Source organism: Nomascus leucogenys, chromosome 8 (genome assembly GCF_006542625.1).
Source record: "Nomascus leucogenys isolate Asia chromosome 8, Asia_NLE_v1, whole genome shotgun sequence".
NCBI lineage: Eukaryota > Metazoa > Chordata > Mammalia > Primates > Hylobatidae > Nomascus > Nomascus leucogenys.
In genome coordinates this window covers 19,162,004-19,181,196 of record NC_044388.1, presented here as the reverse complement: position 1 = coordinate 19,181,196, position 19,193 = coordinate 19,162,004, and the positions used below count along the sequence as shown (strand labels likewise).

The window sequence follows — 19,193 nt, the reverse complement described above, 5'->3', positions numbered from 1 at the left end:
TGGACATTTGGGTTGGTTCCAAGTCTTTGCTATTGTGAATAGTGCCGCAATAAACATACGTGAACATGTGTCTTTATAGCAGCATGATTTATAGTCCTTCGGGTATATACCCAGTAATGGGATGGCTGGGTCAAATGGTATTTCTAGTTCTAGATCCCTGAGGAATTGCCACACTGACTTCCACAATGGTTGAACTAGTTTACAGTCCCACCAACAGTGTAAAAGTGTTCCTATTCCTCCACATCCTCTCCAGCACCTGTTGTTTCCTGACTTTTTAATGATGGCCATTCTAACTGGTGTGAGATGGTATCTCATTGTGGTTTTGATTTGCATTTCTGTGATGGCCAGTGATGATGAGCATTTTTTGATGTGTTTTTTGGCTGCATAAATGTCTTCTTTTGAGAAGTGTCTGTTCATGTCCTTCGCCCACTTTTTGATGGTGTTGTTTGTTTTTTTCTTGTAAATTTGTTTGAGTTCGTTGTAGATTCTGGATATTAGCCCTTTGTCAGATGAGTAGGTTGCAAAAATTTTCTCCCATTCTGTAGGTTGCCTGTTCACTCTGATGGTAGTTTCTTTTGCTGTGCAGAAGCTCTTTAGTTTAATTAGATCCCATTTCTCAATTTTGGCTTCTGTTGCCATTGCTTTTGGTGTTTTAGACATGAAGTCCTTGCCCATGACTAAGTCCTGAATGGTATTGCCAAGGTTTTCTTCTAGGGTTTTTATGGTTTTAGGTCTAACATGTAAGTCTTTAATCCATCTTGAATTAATTTTTATATAAGGTGTAAGGAAGGAATCCAGTTTCATCTTTCTACATATGGCTAGCCAGTTTTCCCAGCACCATTTATTAAATAGGGAATCCTTAGCCCATTGCTTGTTTTTGTCGGGTTTGTCACAGATCAGATAGTTGTAGATATGTGGCATTATTTCTGAGGGCTCTGTTCTGTTCCATTGATCTATGTCTCTGTTTTGGTACCAGTACCATGCTGTTTTGGTTACTGTAGCTTTGTAGTACAGTTTGAAGTCAGGTAGCGTGATGCCTCCAGCTTTGTTCTTTTGGCTTAGGATTGACTTGGCGATGCAGGCTCTTTTTTGGTTCCATATGAACTTTAAAGTAGTTTTTTCCAATTCTGTGAAGAAAGTCATTGGTAGCTTGGTGGGGATGGCATTGAATCTATAAATTAGCTTGGGCAGTATGGCCATTTTCACGATATTGATTCTTCCAACCCATGAGCATGGAATGTTCTTCCATTTGTTTGTGTCCTCTTTTATTTCATTGAGCAGTGGTTTGTAGTTCTCCTTGAAGAGGTCCTTCACATCCCTTGTAAGTTGGATTCCTAGGTATTTAAAATTATAACAAACTGTCTCTCAGACCACAGTGCAATCAAACTAGAACTCAGGATTAAGAAACTCAATCAAAACCGCTCAACTACATGGAAACTGAACAACCTGCTCCTGAATGACTACTGGGTACATAATGAAATGAAGGCAGAAATAAAGATGTTCTTTGAAACCAATGAGAACAAAGACACAACATACCAGAATCTCTGGGACACATTCAAAGCAGTGTGTAGAGGGAAATTTATAGCACTAAATGCCTACAAGAGAAAGCAGGAAAGATCTAAAATTGACACCCTAACATCACAATTAAAAGAACTAGAAAAGCAAGAGCAAACACATTCAAAAGATAGCAGAAGGCAAGAAATAACTAAAATCAGAGCAGAACTGAAGGAAATAGAAAAGCCCTTCAAAAAATTAATGAATCCAGGAGCTGCTTTTTTTGAAAAGATCAACTAAATTGATAGACCGCTAGCAAGACTAATAAAGAAGAAAAGAGAGAAGAATCAAATAGACGCAATAAAAAATGATAAAGGGGATATCACCACCAATCCCACAGAAATACAAACTACCATCAGAGAATACTACAAACACCTCTACGCAAATAAACTAGAAAATCTAGAATGGATAAATTTCTCGACAAATACACCCTCCCAAGACTAAACCAGGAAGAAGTTGAATCTCTGAATAGACCAATAACAGGCTCTGAAATTGTGGCAATAATCAATAACTTACCAACCAAAAAGAATCCAGGACCTGATGGATTCACAGTTGAATTCTACCAGATGTACAAGTAGGAACTGGTACCATTCCTTCTGAAACTATTCCAATCAATAGAAAAAGAGAGAATCCTCCCTAACACATTTTATGAGGCCAGCATCATCCTGATACCAAAGCCTGGCAGAGACACAACCAAAAAAGAGAATTTCAGACCAATATCCTTGATGAACATTGATGCTAAAATCCTTAACAAAATACTGGCAAACCGAACCCAGCAGCCCATCAAAAAGCTTATCCAGCATGATCAAGTGGGCATCATCCCTGGGATGCAAGGCTGGTTCAACATACATAAATCAATAAATGTAATCCAGCATATAAACAGAACCAAAGACAAAAACCACATGATATCTCAATAGAAAAGGCCTTTGACAAAATTCAACAATGCTTCATGCTAAAAACTCTCAATAAATTAGGTATTGATGGGATATATCTCAAAATAATAAGAGCTATCTATGACAAACCCACAGCCAATATCCTACCGAATGGGCAAAAACTGGAAGCATTCCCTTTGAAAACTGGCACAAGACAGGGATGCCCTCTCTCACCACTCCTATTCAACATAGTGTTGGAAGTTCTGGCCAGGACAATCAGGCAGGGGAAGGAAATAAAGGGTATTCAGTTAGGAAAAGAGGAAGTCAAATTGTCCCTGTTTGCAGATGACATGATTGTATATCTAGAAAACCCCATTGTCTCAGCCCAAAATCTCCTTAAGCTGATAAGCAACTTCAGCAAAGTCTCAGGATACAAAATCAATGTACAAAAATCACAAGCATTCTTGTACACCAATCACAGACAAACAGAGAGCCAAATCATGAGTGAACTCCCATTCACAGTCGCTTCAAAGAGAGTCTCATTACTTTCTACTGTCGCCTCTGGAGACAGGCAGGACTTTTATGCTACTGTCAGGAAGAGGTGCCATTCTCTAGCAGACTAGAAGCCACCCTGTTTTTGATGGTCTCCATCATGATGCCCTAAAGTCTAGATCCTCACTCCTCTTGGTATAGTCCGGGGACTGTATTAGCATCACCTGGGACCTTGTTAAAACTGCAGAATCTTGGGTCCCACGCAGACCTATGTATCACAATCTGAATTTTAATAAGACTCTCAGGTGATTTGTGCACACAGTAAAAAGTATGAGAGGTGCTGGGCTGGATGACCCAGACCTACCTCAAAAAGACTTACCTCAGACAGAAGAAGTGAATAAACCTTGTCTTTAGTAGAGAGACCATTCTCAGCAGGGAGGAATTAGAGATAACAACTGCAAAAACTGTGTGGGTTTTTCTTTTTTTATTTTAAACATGCAAAATACAGTCCATGCATCTGCCATTTTAAAAAGTCTCTCATCCTATAGCAGATAAAACCAAGTATATTTTGTCTATCAACATTCAATAAATGTTTCAAAATGCTTTAGAGTGTAAAGATAAGAAATTTAGCAAAATTTCAACAAACCTGTATAAAAAACAGATACAGATACCATTTTATTTCAAGGCGACATGCTGTAATGTAAATAGTAAGTTATTATTATCTGTATTTCTTTGTAAAAAGTTAACAATACAAGGGTTTAACAGATCCAAGCCTCAGGGCTACACATGCAAAAAAAATTGTCAGATAGTTAAAAATCACCAAAACGTGCTATTTTTAAATGTGTATGTGTTGTTGTTTTTTTAAAGTACAGGAGTAGTAGAAGTATTAAATATGAAATATTAGCAGGAGTAGTATTTCAGAACTCTGTAAAACTGTGTGGGGAGTTCATGGTGCTAGTGTTCTGGAAGATTCATACATTTCTGATGAACATTTTGGTTTAATTCCTTTGCCATTGTAATAGTCCACAACTTGGTTTGGGACTTCAGCCAACACGCTCTTTGCCAGGGCAGCTGGAGATGCCTGCAGGGAAGAAGAAATCATCATGACATTGGCTTCTGGTCAAAGGAACCAGACTCAACTTAAGATATTTGAGTCCTGCTCTGGGCAGCTAAGTTTCATTCACTTTCATTCATTCATTATTTGTCAAGGGTCTACTTCAAGCAAGAGTTGTCAGATGGTTGGAAAATGGGCCTTTAATTTCATTATTATATATTTTTATGCCGGTCTCAAACTATAAAACTATTTACATCTGAGGATGAGTAAAAGGTGGATGGGAGAGTGAATTGTTCTGCAGTTTTATTTCTAATTTTCACTCAATTTTAGATACTTATTTATGTTCCAGGCGCCACACTACGGTTTAAGGGGTCTATGGTTCTTGCCTCAGGAAGGCTATAATCACATGAGGGGAGCTAGGCATGGCCCATATTAACCCCACTATGAGGTAGAATATGATACATGCTATAGAGCAGCAGTGTCACATCACGTGGGAGTTTATTAGCAATATAGACTCTCAGACCCAATTCAGAGCTACTGAATCACAATCTGCCTTTTAACTTGATGCTCTAGTGATTCATATGCATATTAAAATTTGAGAAGCCCCTCTCTAGAGAATCACAAACAGTGAGGCCAGGGCATAAAAAAACACAGAGACTAACTTATCTTGGAGGCTTCTAAGAGGAGATGGCTTTTAAGCTGAGCATATTTTAATACACAGAGAAGGGGTAGGGAAATGGCATTTGACCATCATGGGGATAATGAGTTACTTGGTGGAGCTGAAGGAAGTGTGTATGGCAGGTAGGGGATGAGAGGGTATAAGGGTAGATGCAGGATTGGTTGGGCATTTGGTTGGAAAATTGGCTTGAGACCAGGTGATGGAGAGTCTTGAATACCACATTAATTCATTTAGCCTTTATTTTATCAGCCTTATGGATCTACTGCATGATTTTGGGGCAGGGGCACAGGAGGACCATGTGATTTATGGTGATGATTCTGCAGCAGAGAAAGGTCGAGGCTGATATCATACATGGACTCTGGAGTCATGCAGAGCTGGACTTTACTCCTGGCTCTGGCATTTAGTACTAACTGTACAATCCCTGGACAAGCAACTTCAATGGCCTGAGCCTCATTATTAGCTATTATTGAAGAGATTGAAAACTTGAGGCAGACTTAACAAGTGTTTGAGATTCCAAAAGAAAGAGGACTGGACTGAATACCATGTGACCTGGTTTTTAGTTCTTTCTTTTCTACGTGGCTTGCCACTTGGCCATTTAACTTTACTAAGCCCCACTGTTCTTAGAGGCAAAAGAGAAAAGAAAAAGAATTCACTCTATCTCACAGAGTCTCAAAATAAGAGACATGTATATTTTAAGCAGTCTGAAAACACTGTAAAGAGTTTTTCTAAAGTGATCTTTCACATTTTGAAGATGTCATAGCATGGTGGACATTTGTGATCTACAGATGTCCCTTTATTTTATAAATAACTGCTCAGGGTTGTGTGTTAGACCATGGTCCATGTGTATACTGGGGCAGATACAAAAGTCATTTATACCCTTTTCTCCCTGGCTGTTTCTCATACAAAGGTTAGAAAGTCAAATCCTTGATTTTCCAGCTTCCTTTACATCTAGGGATAACCATATGACCCAATTCCATCTTTTGAGATATAAGAGAAAATTTCCTGGGGGAGGTTTTTTGGAAAGCTTTTGTCTCCTGGTTAAAAGTTAAAAGACTTTTTCCTTGTGAAAAGTCTTTAACAATACAAGAGTTTAACAGATTCTGGACTCAGGGCTCCACATGCAAAAAAATTGTCAGATAGTTAAAAATCACCAAAATGTGCTATTTTTAAAGGTGTATGTATTTTTTAAAGTACAGGAGTAGTAAAAGTATTAAATATGAAATATTAGCAGGAGTAGTATTTCAGAACTCTGTAAAAGTGTGTGGAGGTCATGGTGCTAGTGCTCTGGAAGACTTGTACATTTTTTCTTTCTTTTTTTTTTTTTTTTTTTTTTTTTTTTTGAGATGAAGTCTCACTCTGTCACCCAGGCTGGAGTGCAGTGGTGCGATCTCAGCTCACTGTAACCTCCGCTTCCCAGGTTCAAGCAATTCTCCTGCTTCAGCCTCCAGAGTAGCTGAGATTACAGGCACCCACCACTATGCCCAGCTAATTTTATATTTTTAGAAGACACGGGGTTTCACCATATTGGCCAGGCTGGTCTCGAACTCCTGACCTCAGGTGATCTGCCCGCCTCAGCCTTTCAAAGTCCTGAGATTATAGTCATGAGCCACCGCACCCGGCCTTGAAGACTTGTACATTTCTGATGAACATTTTGGTTTAATCCCTTTGCCATTGTAATAGTCCAGGACTTAGTTTGGGACTTCAGCCAACATGCTGTAGACACAGTTGGCCCTATGTCCCTTTCCTCTTCCTTTCTATCTTGAAATAGAATGTGATTACTGGAGCTATAGCAACCATTTTATCATTATGTAGGAAGAGCAAAGGAAATCACAAAGTGCTGGCTCTGACACTATTGAATCACTGACTCCAGCAGCAGTGAGCCCCTAACTTCTAGCTACATGAGAAAAACATGTTCTATTTGTATAATCCAGGGTTTCTCAATCTTGACACTATTGACATTTGGGACTGAATAATTCTTCGTGTGGGGGACTGTCCGGTGCATTGCAGGAAGTTTAGCAGCATCCTTGGCCTCTACCCACTAGATATGAATAGAAACCCCATATTTGTTGCCATCAAAAATTTCAGATATTCCAAAATGTTTCCTGGGGCATAATGTTACCCCTGGTTAAGAATCATTTACGTAATCCCTGTAAGATGGATTTACTGTTGCTTGCAGCAAAAAAAATTCCTAAACCAGGCTGTCAAATAGATCTTCCTCTGATGATGGTAATATTCTATATCTGTGCTGTCCAATATGGGAGTTCTTATCTCATGCAACTAGTGAGTCCTTGAAATAAGGCAAGTCTGACTGAGGAACTGAGTTTGAAATTTTATTTTCTTTTAATGAATTTAAATTTAAATAGCTACATGTGGTTAGTGGCTACCATATTGGACAGCATTGTTCCCAAAGGATTCCCCCATCCCCTTGCATATCTGTGCTGGCAAGCAAATAAGGCTTTGGGGACATGTATTGGGTGGGAAAGGGTCAAGAATATGAATGAAGCTGGTAATAACAGTAATAAAAGCTTTATTTATTAACCACCTACATGGACCAGGCACTGTCTTAAGCTTTATATAGACAACACCTTATCGTTGCAATGTGTGTATCATTTACCTCATTTTATAGATAAAGTGTGTGGCATGGAGAGGTTAAATAACTTGCCCAGAGTCACATAGCTTAAAGCATATGATAGTTTGAGTTTGTCTCCTAAATTAATGTGCTGGAAACTTAATTTTCAATGCAACAGGGTTGGGAAGTGGGGCCTCATAAGAGGTCAATATCATGGGAGCAGGTTAGCTATCATGAGAGTGGGTTGTTATAAAAGAGAGTCTGCCCCTTGTGCTTTCCTTCTTTCTGTGTCTTACATGTTTGCTTGTGCCTTCCATACTTCTGCCATGAGATGACCCTTGCGGATGCTGGTGCTATGCTCTTGGACTTCCCAGATTCCAAAACCATGAGCCAAATAAACTTCTGTTCTTTATAAATTATCCAGTCTGTGATATTCTGTTACATGAGCAGGAGAAAAGACCATAACATAACTTGTGCCCTGTAAACTCTAAAGCTCTGAGTTATCATGCAGAGCAGAAAAAGAGAGGCAATTCATGGGTTAATGGCTTACATAAAATGATTTAAGCTGCTACCTTCCCTTTTATTTATGGCTTATTGAATTCAAAGTAGATTAGTTTGGGTAATGAAATGGCTTTCAAAATCTAATTTGAAATCCATGAAGATAAGATGGGTGAGTATGCTCCTGGTGTTCTTCCTTGGTCATTCACAGAGCAGCCAGAGACTTTGTATAGCACAGAAACTATGAGCAGCACCTTACTTCCTTTCTCTGTCCTGAGCATTCCTCTTGTTAACAATGTCCCCGAAATTCCCTGCTCTCCAAGGCTTTCTTTTCTCAAATACTTAACTTAAGCTGTAAGCCTTTTCCCATGGCTACTTCTGTCTGCTTTGAGGTCCTGTAGCAACATTTTAATTCTTCTCAACTACCCACAGGTTGTTTAGCCTGTGATTTTTCTGCTGATACCTTTCTCCCAGTCATGCAATTCTCCAGTAAATGTCTTGAGGGCTGAATCCATGGTTGTATCATTTTATTGTGGTCCTAGAGACTAGCATGTGCCTTGCACAGAACAAGCATTCTGTAAGTGTTCTGGGGAAGAGGAGGAGACTTGAGGGTAGAGGTTAGAACCTTTCATAGCTCAGTGACATTGTGTTAGCACACAAGTGTGTGTGGGGAGGTGGGGAGGTGGGGGATGCAGAGGGGAGAGAGGGCGATTTGGAGAAGTTAATGGATCTCCTAGAGAGTGAACTCTTTGATCCTGCTTCACTCTGCAAAGTTATCACTGGTATTCAGTGATGTGTCTATCTATTTTGTCTGTCTGAAAAGAATACAGCATTAAAATCAGGAAGAACACCCTTTCCTCCATCTTAGACACCTAGGGAGAAACTAGCTTCATTAACGAAGACAATTGCAGCAAATTTAGCCTGCTCTAACTCATCCCTCTGTAAAGAATACTACTTCTTTTTGACTCTACTCCTTGCTGTCCATAGGCAGACAACTTGAGGGCTTAGTGCATCTCTTTCATTAATGAGTACCTTTATTTGAAAATCTCTTCCTAGGGAAACTTGAGGATGGGATATAACAACACAATTACCCCTCATCCACATGCACAGCCCTGGGAGCTTGTGGGAAGATTGACTGCTGTTGCTGTTACTCAGAAACTCTCTCTGTACTCAACTCTGTAGCCAGGGATTGATTTTCTGCTCCTTCAGTGATTTTAATTACACTGCAGCCCTCCTTAAAAGTAGAGTAGTAATTGTGTGGCAGTACAGTTGTGAACAATACTTCATCATCCAAGGAGCCTTGGAATGTGCAGTTACTTCCCTATGAAGTCTGGGCAGGTCATGAAATGTAGGGTTCAGCTGAGGCTGCTGAGCTAGTGATTTATCTGAATTCTCATTTTAAAGCCTGTCCAAAGAAGGTGGCAGAACAAACAGCAATTTCCGAAGAGCATATGCTAAAGGCTCTCACACTAGGACTGGTACCAGGATTACAGTCAAGTATGTATGGGGGTGGGAGGATGGTTGGATCGTTGTTTTGATGATTCATTTAGCTTTCCACCTCTCATCTGCAATTTCCTTACACAGTATAGGTGAGATTCCAGTGTGAACCCAAATTGGGAGTCAGATGTGTCTGGATATATCTGATAAACTCAGTATGAAGAATGTCAGGGATTCATTTGAATGAGTTTTTGACTGGAGGAGAAAGGCTTTACCAAATAAGGTTGAAGTGGAGGGGATGGCATCCTGCCTGACCCAAATAACTGATTTGAGCCCTATGCAGGGAGGGACTGCAGTGGAAGTTAATGAAGATACTTTCCGGCAGGGGTCTTTGAGATGTGGAAACACATCTCACTGCATTAATGACTCAGTTGACAGAGGGGACTTGGTAGCATGGAAAGGAGAGGATTCTCTTCTTTTCCAAGGAGACCACAGATAAGCTTCAGGATACTGAAGGTTCTGAAGATTCCCTGTTGCCAGAGCAGCTCAAGTTTAGTCACCAGCCCTAGGGATGGTATTGTCGGCATCTGCAGCAGTACAGAGGACAAGGCCTCAGTGGAAAGCAGGGACTGGGCATATGCTCTGCTCTTGGGTGGCTTTCGCAAGAAGCACAAAACAAAAAGCACAAAGGCTATCCAGGAATGCCCAAGTTACCCCCACAGGTGCCAAGACACAGCTGGGATACTCTAGAGAGGTCTTCAGGACTACCATTAGCCCCGAGGGAGCCTTTTATGAATTCAAGATGTCCTTCTGGGTGATTATAGCTCAATAGGTGCAGAGGTTTGTGGAAATTTAAAAAATGCTCCTTTCTCCATGGACGCAATATATCAAAACCTGGGAAGGTGGAAAAATTGTTATTGAGCATTTTTTCAATGTCATACTAGAGCATTGTCTAATGGTTCTGCCTCAAGGCCCTTGGGGAATGCAATGCTGCTTGACTATTTCTTATTGGTAAGAGCCCAAGACTGTAAAGTTAGGTATTAATTTATAGAAAACTGATAGCATGCAAGTGATTTCTGTCCCATAGAGAGGGCAATTCAAAGATTACTTTTTTTTTTTTTTTTTTTTTTTACCCTCTCGGTCATTAATCAGTTTTCAATCTACCTTAGCAAACTTATTCAGCATTTTTTCCCACTGACTTTAACTGTCTTGTTCATTTACTTTTTTTGAGACCAAGTCTCACTCTCATCGCCCAGGCTGGAGTGCAGTGGCGCGATCTCGGCTCACTGCAACATCCACCTCGCAGGTTCAAGTGATTCTCCTGCCTCAGCCTCCAGAGTAGCTGGGATTAGAGGCGCCCGCCACCACGCCCAGCTAATTTTTGCATTTTTAGTAGAGATGGAGTTTTACATGTTGGCCAGGCTGGTCTCGAACTCCTGACCTCAGGCAATCCACCCACCTTGGCCTCCCAAAGTGCTGGGATTACAGGGGTGAACCACTGCATCCAGCCTTATATACTCTTTTGAAATAATTTTGTCATCTTGTTTTGAAGGAGTTAAATAAATTTTTGATGCTGCTTACTATATTTTTTATAGAGGATTTAAGTTTCTATCATTTTGGAAATATACTTTGCCAAGGCAAACACAGACTTCTGCCAGGGCACATAGCTTGACAAGCAAAACATAGGCTGCATTTCAGTTTCTTCTTGGTACTTTGGGCAGGCGCCTTTGGGCAGGGAACAAGCTGCCTAACTGTAGGCAGTCCTAGATGCACTAGAGATCCTAAATTATATGAATTATAGGGCAAGCATCAGTGAAATTTTGCCTACAATAGTTGGCATGGCTTCTGATCTGTAACTCAATTTATAATTTTTTTCTCCAGAGTCATGCTCTACATATCCTTGTTGTGGGAGATGACGTGGTGCAGGAAGGGATAGCTAAGCCAGGTCATCTCCCACAGCAAGGGTATATAGAGCATAGCTGGTGTTGCTTCAAGAATGGTGGATCACTGTAAACATTGGTGGACAAATGTGGGAGGTGAGCATGCTTTGGTTCTGCTCTTCCATGGAAAGTGCCCCAGTGTGTATATGCATACGTGTTTGAAGTTCCTGAAGGGCACGAACTGGACGATGTCTCGAAGAACAGGCTCTCCCTTGGGTGACCTCAGAATCCCATCGTCACCGTCCAGCATCTGCATGTCACTGAAGTCAGCGTTCCCTACTCCCACGATGATGACTGACATGGGGAGGTGGGAGGCATGGACAATGGCCTCCCGGGTGTCGGCCATGTCTGTGATGACACCGTCTGTCAGGATCAGCAGGATGAAGTATTGCTGCAATCAGATGCCCCATGATGACAGGGGGTGAAGAGATGAGGGAGACAAGGACAATACAATACCAGTTAGACACCCAGGTGGCCTCACTGCACATTGACCAAAGCAACAGTGATGACATACGTTTTTTGAGTGTCTGTGCTGACAGTCCTAAAGGCTTAGGGTTCTGATGAATGGAGCTTAAAGGTAGGAATGGCAATTATAGCTTAATTATAATAACTACCTCACTGACAGTTACAAAGAAAGAGCAGCAGACCAAAAGTTAGGAGGACAGGCTTCAAAGCCTCATTCTGTGAGACCCTGGGACGATCCCTTGACTCCTCTGTGTCTGAGCTTCTTCATTTCTCAAATGAGGGGTGGGACCCAATAATTTATATGATCTTCTTTGCTTGAATATATTTAAAAATCTAAAGCTATGACATCCAATACAATGATGACTAACCCCATGAGACTACTCGGCCCTTGAAATGTGGCTAGAGCAAGTGATGAACTGAATTTTATATTTTATTTAATTGTAATGAATTTAAATTTAACGTTAAAATTGGATAACCAATTCAGTTATTAGAAACATTTTAAGTACGTTTGGAACAACTTCAGTAGATTAATCTACTTTTTCTTTCTTTGTAACTGTCAGTGAGGTAGTTATTATCATTAAGCTATAACTATAAAATCTAAACAAAGATCAAGTATTTATGATGATAACTTAGCATCCAAACTGACATGCTGTAAGTATAAAATACATGTGGATTTTGAAGGCTTATTACACAAAATAGAATGCAGATTATTTCATTAATAATTTTTTTATATGGAGTACATGCTAAAATGACAATATGTTGGCTATGTTGGGTTAAATAGAATATACAATTAAAATGGATTTCTCTGTTTCTTTTTACTTTTTAAAATACAGTTACTGAAGAATTTAAAATTGTATACATAACTCGTGTTATATTTCCACTGGATGGCACTAGTCTAAAGTCCTGCTATAAGAGGGTCAGGGTTGCAGTTTCTCCCTCTGAAGGCCATGTGCCACAAAGGTGGCAGCTCTTCTCCAGGCACACTTGCAGAAGGTTGCAGTGCTCCCATGGCTTCCTGCTTTAAGTCCTGACTTCTGGCCTGCAGCCTGCCTGGCCCCTTTCCATCTGGAAAGCTGGAAGATGACTCAGCAGAGATGGGAATTGGAGGAAAGGTGCTGTACTCAGCAGCACAGGGAAGCCTTGGAAAGTGCTCTGGGGCCTGGAGAAGGATGACCCATTGGAGGTCATCACTATTTTTAGTCAACATGAGAGGCATCATGATGGCCTTTACTGGTAAGAGGAAAGAGAAGCAGATTAGTCAGATGCAGCTCAGGCTAAACAGAAAAGAACTTTCAATATAATCCTGCAAGATGCCCAACATTTATAGGTAGTAAGTGTGAGATTAAGCCATTCCACATTACCGTACTTCGAAGGAGAAAGATTGGATAGAAGAGTGACATTTTGAAACATCTGTTTTTGAGAATCATATACTTAAGGTTGCAAATAGTTTGGTAGTACTAAAGAATTTCATTTTTTTTTTCTGTGAGCCTGAAAAAATGTTTTAAATGAAAAATGTAAGCTGGAGGTAGGTGAACTTCACACTATGATGAAGATAGCCACATGTTCTGAATGCTTTTCATACAGTCTAATGCAGAGGCTAATTCTGTTCCATGTCCATTAACTAACCACTCACCCCTAGTCCTAGCTGAATTCCCAGTTTGGTTTTCAGATTCATTCCACTTGTATGTTTCCATCTATGTCTATATTTTCTGAGTTGTATATGTTCACAAGGAAGTTGGCTTGAGAGTTTAGAGAAGGATTTCAGTAGGATGAAGTGATGGAGGAGGTAGGGAGGTGCAGAGAGAAGCGGCAGAAAGAGGCAATGTTGGTGGTTTGGGGATGGAGGGAAGGAGTATAGAATATACCAGAATCATAAGTCACCCTCTCTAGAGTGCACCTGGAAGACCAGGGCAGATGGCACACCTAAAAGGAGACTACTTCTGATTCATGAGAAGGTGGGCCCTCGAGTGAATCACACTTCTGTGTCTCCTACCTTTATTCTCTACCTTCCCCTAACTCCTGTCTGATTTGATTTTAGAGTTCAGCAGATGAATCTCCCCTACCTGATAAATGCCTTAAGAAATAAAACAACCTGATAGTCATACTACCACACTGAGAAACTTTAGAGTCGTAATGGTCTACAGCAGAGGTCAGGAAACTATTTTTTGTCAAGGGACATTAATAAGTATTTTAGGCTTTGTAGAACATAATGGTCTCTGTCACAACTACCTAACACTGCCACTGTAGTGTGAAAACAGCCGTAGACAATATTTAAAATGAATGGGAGAGGCTGTGTTCCAATAATATTTTATTTATGGACACTGATTTTTAATGTCACAAAATTTTCATATGTCACAAAATACAAATATTATTCTACTTTTGATTTTTTCAACAATTAAAAAATCTAAAAACCATTCTCAGCTTGCAAGCCATTGAAAAACCATTTAGTTTAGTTATAGTTTATTGACTGCTGATCTAAACTAGGGGTTCTTACCTGTCTCCATGGACTACTGCAAGATTTCAGGCAGTCTGTAAACTTGGGGTAAATTACATTTTTATTTTCACTAATCTCTAAGTAAAATTTATCATTTTTTCACTATAAGTGTAATTAACAAATCAAATTAATATTAGTTCTACTTGTGGCTTAGTTATTAATAAAAAAACACATATTTTCCTGTTACAGTACCTACATATATTTCAATGTATCATTTATGTTTAACACAACTTAGAAATTACGGAATTATTAGACAAACTACTGGTTCTCATAATTTAATATGTAAATAAAGAAGCATTTTATTACTGTATTTATGATGTCTCCATCTTCCTTTTAAAAAATATTTTGCTAACTGCATTTCAATATAATTGGTTTACTTTATAATATGGGTCTCATGTTGTACATTTAAAAATACTTCTGGCCAGGTGCAGTGGCTCACGCCTGTAATCCCAGCACTTTGGAAGGCCGAGGTGGGCAGATCATGAGGTCAGGAGATCGAGACCATCTTGGCCAACATGGTGAAACCCCGTCTCTACTAAAAATACAAAAATTGGCCGGGCATAGTGGCCTGTGCCTGTAATCCCAGCTACTCGGGATGCTGAGGCAGGAGAATCACTTAGTCTAGGGAGTCAGAGGTTGCAGTGAGCTGCCACTGCAGTCCAGCCTGGCAACAGAGCAAGACTCCATCTAAAACACACACACACACACACACACACACACACACACACACACACAAAACCCACTTCTGAGAAGGGATCTATGAACTTTATCAGCTGCTAAAGGGGTTTGTGGAACAAAAAGTTTAAGAACTGCTGGTCTGAAGAGATTGTCAGGATTCTGGAATCTGATCCTGCCAGGTTTAATCTAGCTAAAGGCACTAGGCTGTAGACTGCAGGATTGAAACCTGATGGAAATTTCCAATAAAGCAAACAATAACAGTTCCTTCTAAAGTCAGACTGGGAAAATGCTCATGGATGAAATATTATAGTCTTTGAATATACTTGAGGTCCTGTTTAGATAAAGAGGGGCATTTTTTACCTGGAAGAGTTCCACAAAATCAAGGGGAAAATCCTATAGCAACAGACTCCCTGGCACAGCTTGCCGAAGATGTTCAAGTTTATGACCCTTAGAGATAACAAGGGACTCTGGACCACAGACTTTTCAAAGAACAGGAGAAACCTCTGGGGAAAAACATATATTCTTGGTCTATAGGGGTAATTTATATGGAGATATGTGGGTTGGATGCTTCTTAAATGTGGTCCCATTTAATGACCTGTCCTTTCATTGCAGACCCAGCTATCCCTGAGGGAGTGAGTGATGGCCAAAAACTCATGCTGTTCTGTATCAGCCTGAAATCCAGACCTACATTAGTTTTGTTCTCTTTTTAGCCATATGAGTCCTGGTACCCTAGAGGGGATGAGATCATCCAATTTTTAAACTGGGCCCCAGGGAGCCCTTAGGGATGCCTTGGATGCTCTTGAGGATAAAGGAGCTAAAGAGAATGGACAAGTTTCTGACTCTACTCCTTAGACCAAATTTGACAAGAATAGTGTATTTTTAAAGTCTATTTTATATGTTGAGTTTCTAAGCAAGTTATCATTTGAAGAATTTGTTCTGGTGCTGAAAAATAGGTTAAAAAATAAAATAATTGTCACATCCAAACCTTATTCCTAAATCTTGCATCTATGAAGGTTCAAATTTGCTCCAAGACCTCTGTGGCCAGAAAGAGATGCATTAGGGGAAGCCTTGCAGGGCCCACAGACTGGTGGAGATGTTGGTCTATAATCCTGAGAAGTGTTGGTGGTTAGCCAGATGCATTGGCTCATGCCTGTAACCCCAGAACGTTGGGAGGCTAAAGAAGGAGGATTGTTTGAGCCCAGGAGTTTGAGACCAGCCTGGGCAATATAGCAAGACCCTATCTCTACAAAAAATATAAAAATTAGCTGGGTGTGGTGGCACATGCCTTTGGTCCCAGCTATTTGGGAGGCTGGGGCCAGAGGATTGCTTGAGCCCCAAAGGTTCAAAGTTGTAGTGAGCCATGATTGTGCCACTGCACTTCAGCTTGGGTGATAGACCAAGACCCTGTCTCAAAAAAAAAAAATTAATAGTGTTCATGGCTTCTGAAAAGAAGAGGAAAGATGAGCAGAGAGGAGTCATGATTTTCTTAGCTTTCACACCTGGAAAAGACTTGGCTTGGATTAAATCCTCAGCATCACTGCTGGACAAGATCTCAGCTTACAGAGTGTCTCTGCCCAGCATAAAGGCTAATATATCCACAGTTGTATATATTCACTATTCTAAAGTAATTATTTGAAGTAACACACACTTAGCTCCCCAGGGTCTCCAGTCCTTTTCATAGTCAAACCACTGGTTAGTGATTTCAAGAACATGATGTAATGAACAGAGGAGATGAGAGAACATGCCCCACAGATCAGACCCATTTGTTTCTTATGGATAGCTATGGGTCACCTGATGGATGTTGGGTAGGAGATTGAAACTGTGGTCAACTATGTTAATAAAAGGACATGGAAAAATTATGAGTCTAAAACAAAATTTTGCTTCAAACTATTCCTATTCCCTTGTAGGAATTGCTCATGTCACTCAATGACCCAAGCCCAGAGTAGCTGAAGATGATAATGAGATGTATGGAAGGGCCAGTGGACTGAATCAAAGGCATGCAGTGACTGTTGTTCTCTCTAGGGACCTTGGGAATTCGGATCTTTTCAAGTAGGAGAGACTTCAAATTATAATGAAAACAGGAACACTATTTTCTGGCGTATAAGATGTGCAATATTTAAGATACACACAAATTTTACAAAAGAAAATGTAAAGTACTTTTCATCATATAAATATGAAAAATAGAGTGGTTTTATATGCATTCTTTAAATAAGTATTTATTAAGCATATACTGTGTGCAGGCATTGTTTTGTGTACTAGGGATATACTAGTGAACAAGTCTTATTGTAGAGCTTCCATATGAAAGTAGAGAGACATAAAATATACAGGTTAGTAGATGCACCTAAAATATTTCAGATGGTGATGAGTACTAAGAAGAAAAGTAAAGCTGAGACATGGTGTGGGTGGGTCGGTTGGCTATTTTAGATAAGGTAGCCAGGGGGAACATTCAGAGGGGTTGAGAGTTGAGCAGAGATGTTAACAAAGTCAGAGGATGGATCATATGGAGGTTTGGGTGAGAGAAACCCTGGCAGGGGAACAGTAAGTGAAAAGGCCTCGAGGTGGGAATATATTTGGTGTGTTTGTGGAACAGCAAGAAGGTCAGTGTGGCTGAAATATAGGGAGCAAAAGAGAAAGTGATAAGAATTAAGATCAGAGAGGTAGGCAGAGATTAGATCCTATAGTGTCTTCTAAGCCACATCAGGGAATTTAGATTTTACTCCAAGTATGATGAGAAGTATTAGAGAATTTAGAAAAAAGGAATGATGCAATACTAATTATATTTTTAAAAGATCAATCTAGTTTCTGCATGGAGTGCAGATTGTAAGTGGGAAGAAGTTAAGGACAGTAGCTAAAGGGCAAAGCAGAGTCAAGGGGGAGATATTAACTTAAAGCAGGAGATGTTATTGAATGAGTAGTTGTTAATGAGAATGAGTCTTCAGTACAAAGGGAAGTAGAAAGGAAAACAATAGATGATAGGAGAAAGAGTGAGAATATAACTGCAGAGTCAAAGTTCCTGGATAATTCAGAGGAGATGTGCTCAAGTACACAAAAGAAGATGTTGACATGAGGTAGGAGCATGGTCCTCCATCCATTCTAACATGAAGGAAGGCTGAGAACGTGCAGACAGTGCAAGAAGGTTAGATGAATTGATGTAAGAAGATAAGGGGGTAGTATTTTTTTAAATAAAAACTCAGTACCCAGGATAAAATTACAGAGCAAACTTCAGACATTGGTAATATTCTACTAAATCTGGAAAAAATCATAAAGCTGAAAAGACATGTATTAATGTTATTAAAATAAATACAGAAGTTATTATGGTAATATATTTACTTCTAGAATATTAGGGGAAAAACTCAAACTCTGGTCTTGGTTTGCATTTTTCTTAAGAAAAGCAATAGACTATGAAACCAATTTTTGCTGTGATGTTTTGTGCTGCTGCGCTTTACCACCAGGAGGCAGAATCATCCATTGTTTTACTTCCGTGGTGCTTTCCTTCCATCTGTAGTATGGGTACCTTAAAAAGCAAGCTTATTTTTAAACCTTTCTTTTTCCTTTTCAAGGACAGGAGGTGGATATGACATACTTTAGTGAATATAGTAACTTCCATTGTTGAGTCTCTCCTGTGTTCAGACAATGTGGTAGACATTTGACATGTGTCATCTCTTAGCCTCACAACCCAGCAAAGATGGGTTTGATTATCCCCATGTTTCAGATGTCAAGACTGAGGATAGGAGGATAGTCACTTGTCCAAATTCACACAGGTAGAAGTGTTGGAATTTATTGTCAGAGTGAGATGGGTCTTACGGCCAATATCCAGGTGAGGAAGAGTAAGCTCCCCTTAGGAGGCAAATAGCCCCCTCCTTACCGATGCCTCCTTGGTGTTAGTTTCCTCTGACGCTGACTTGGCAACCTTCTGGATGATGGGGGCAATGTTGGTGGGACCGTAGAGTTGGAGCTTAGGAAGACAGCTTTGATAGGCTTCCACAACTCCTTGAATTCCTGAGGTGAAATTGGCAAAGATCAACAGCTCCAGAGTCACTCCAAATATATTTATAGCCAAACACACACAAAAGTAAAGCACTAAATATCCCAAATAGTCCTTATCAACATCACATTTATGTTCTTAAGATAAAAAGGAATACCACATTGCTAGGGTTGCTGCCTCCTTCCCCACTGAAATCATTCTCCTCTTTAAAAGCTAAAGTCAAAAGCAATGATTTCCACAAAATTTCCCCCAATATCCTACTTTATACATAAGATTTCATTTGCTCCTCATAGCATAATGAAATAGATGTTATACCCATTTTATAGGTGAAGAAACAAAGGCTTAGAGATGTTCAATGATCTGCCCTGGGTCACATAGCAAGTGTGTTCAAGACTCAGGATTTAAACTTGGGTCTGCCTGGCTCTAAGCACTGTGTTCTTAGCCACTAGCAAGCTAGCTTCAATGTTGTACTTGTT

At 40.0% G+C, this 19,193-nt stretch overlaps 1 protein-coding gene across 1 annotated transcript in view; it reads right to left on the bottom strand.

The window, feature by feature from the left end:
- Nucleotides 1-3,387: 3,387 nt before the first annotated feature.
- Nucleotides 3,388-19,193, bottom strand: part of CPNE4 (copine 4) — a 531,957-nt gene continuing 516,151 nt past the window's right edge. The window contains exons 16-18 of the mRNA XM_003265221.4: nucleotides 18,598-18,731; nucleotides 11,250-11,486; nucleotides 3,388-3,999 (exon numbers count right to left, since the gene is read on the bottom strand). Of these exons, the coding sequence (XP_003265269.1) occupies nucleotides 3,865-3,999; nucleotides 11,250-11,486; nucleotides 18,598-18,731 (506 nt within the window). The 3' untranslated portion in view covers nucleotides 3,388-3,864. The remainder of the gene's footprint in view (nucleotides 4,000-11,249; nucleotides 11,487-18,597; nucleotides 18,732-19,193) is intronic.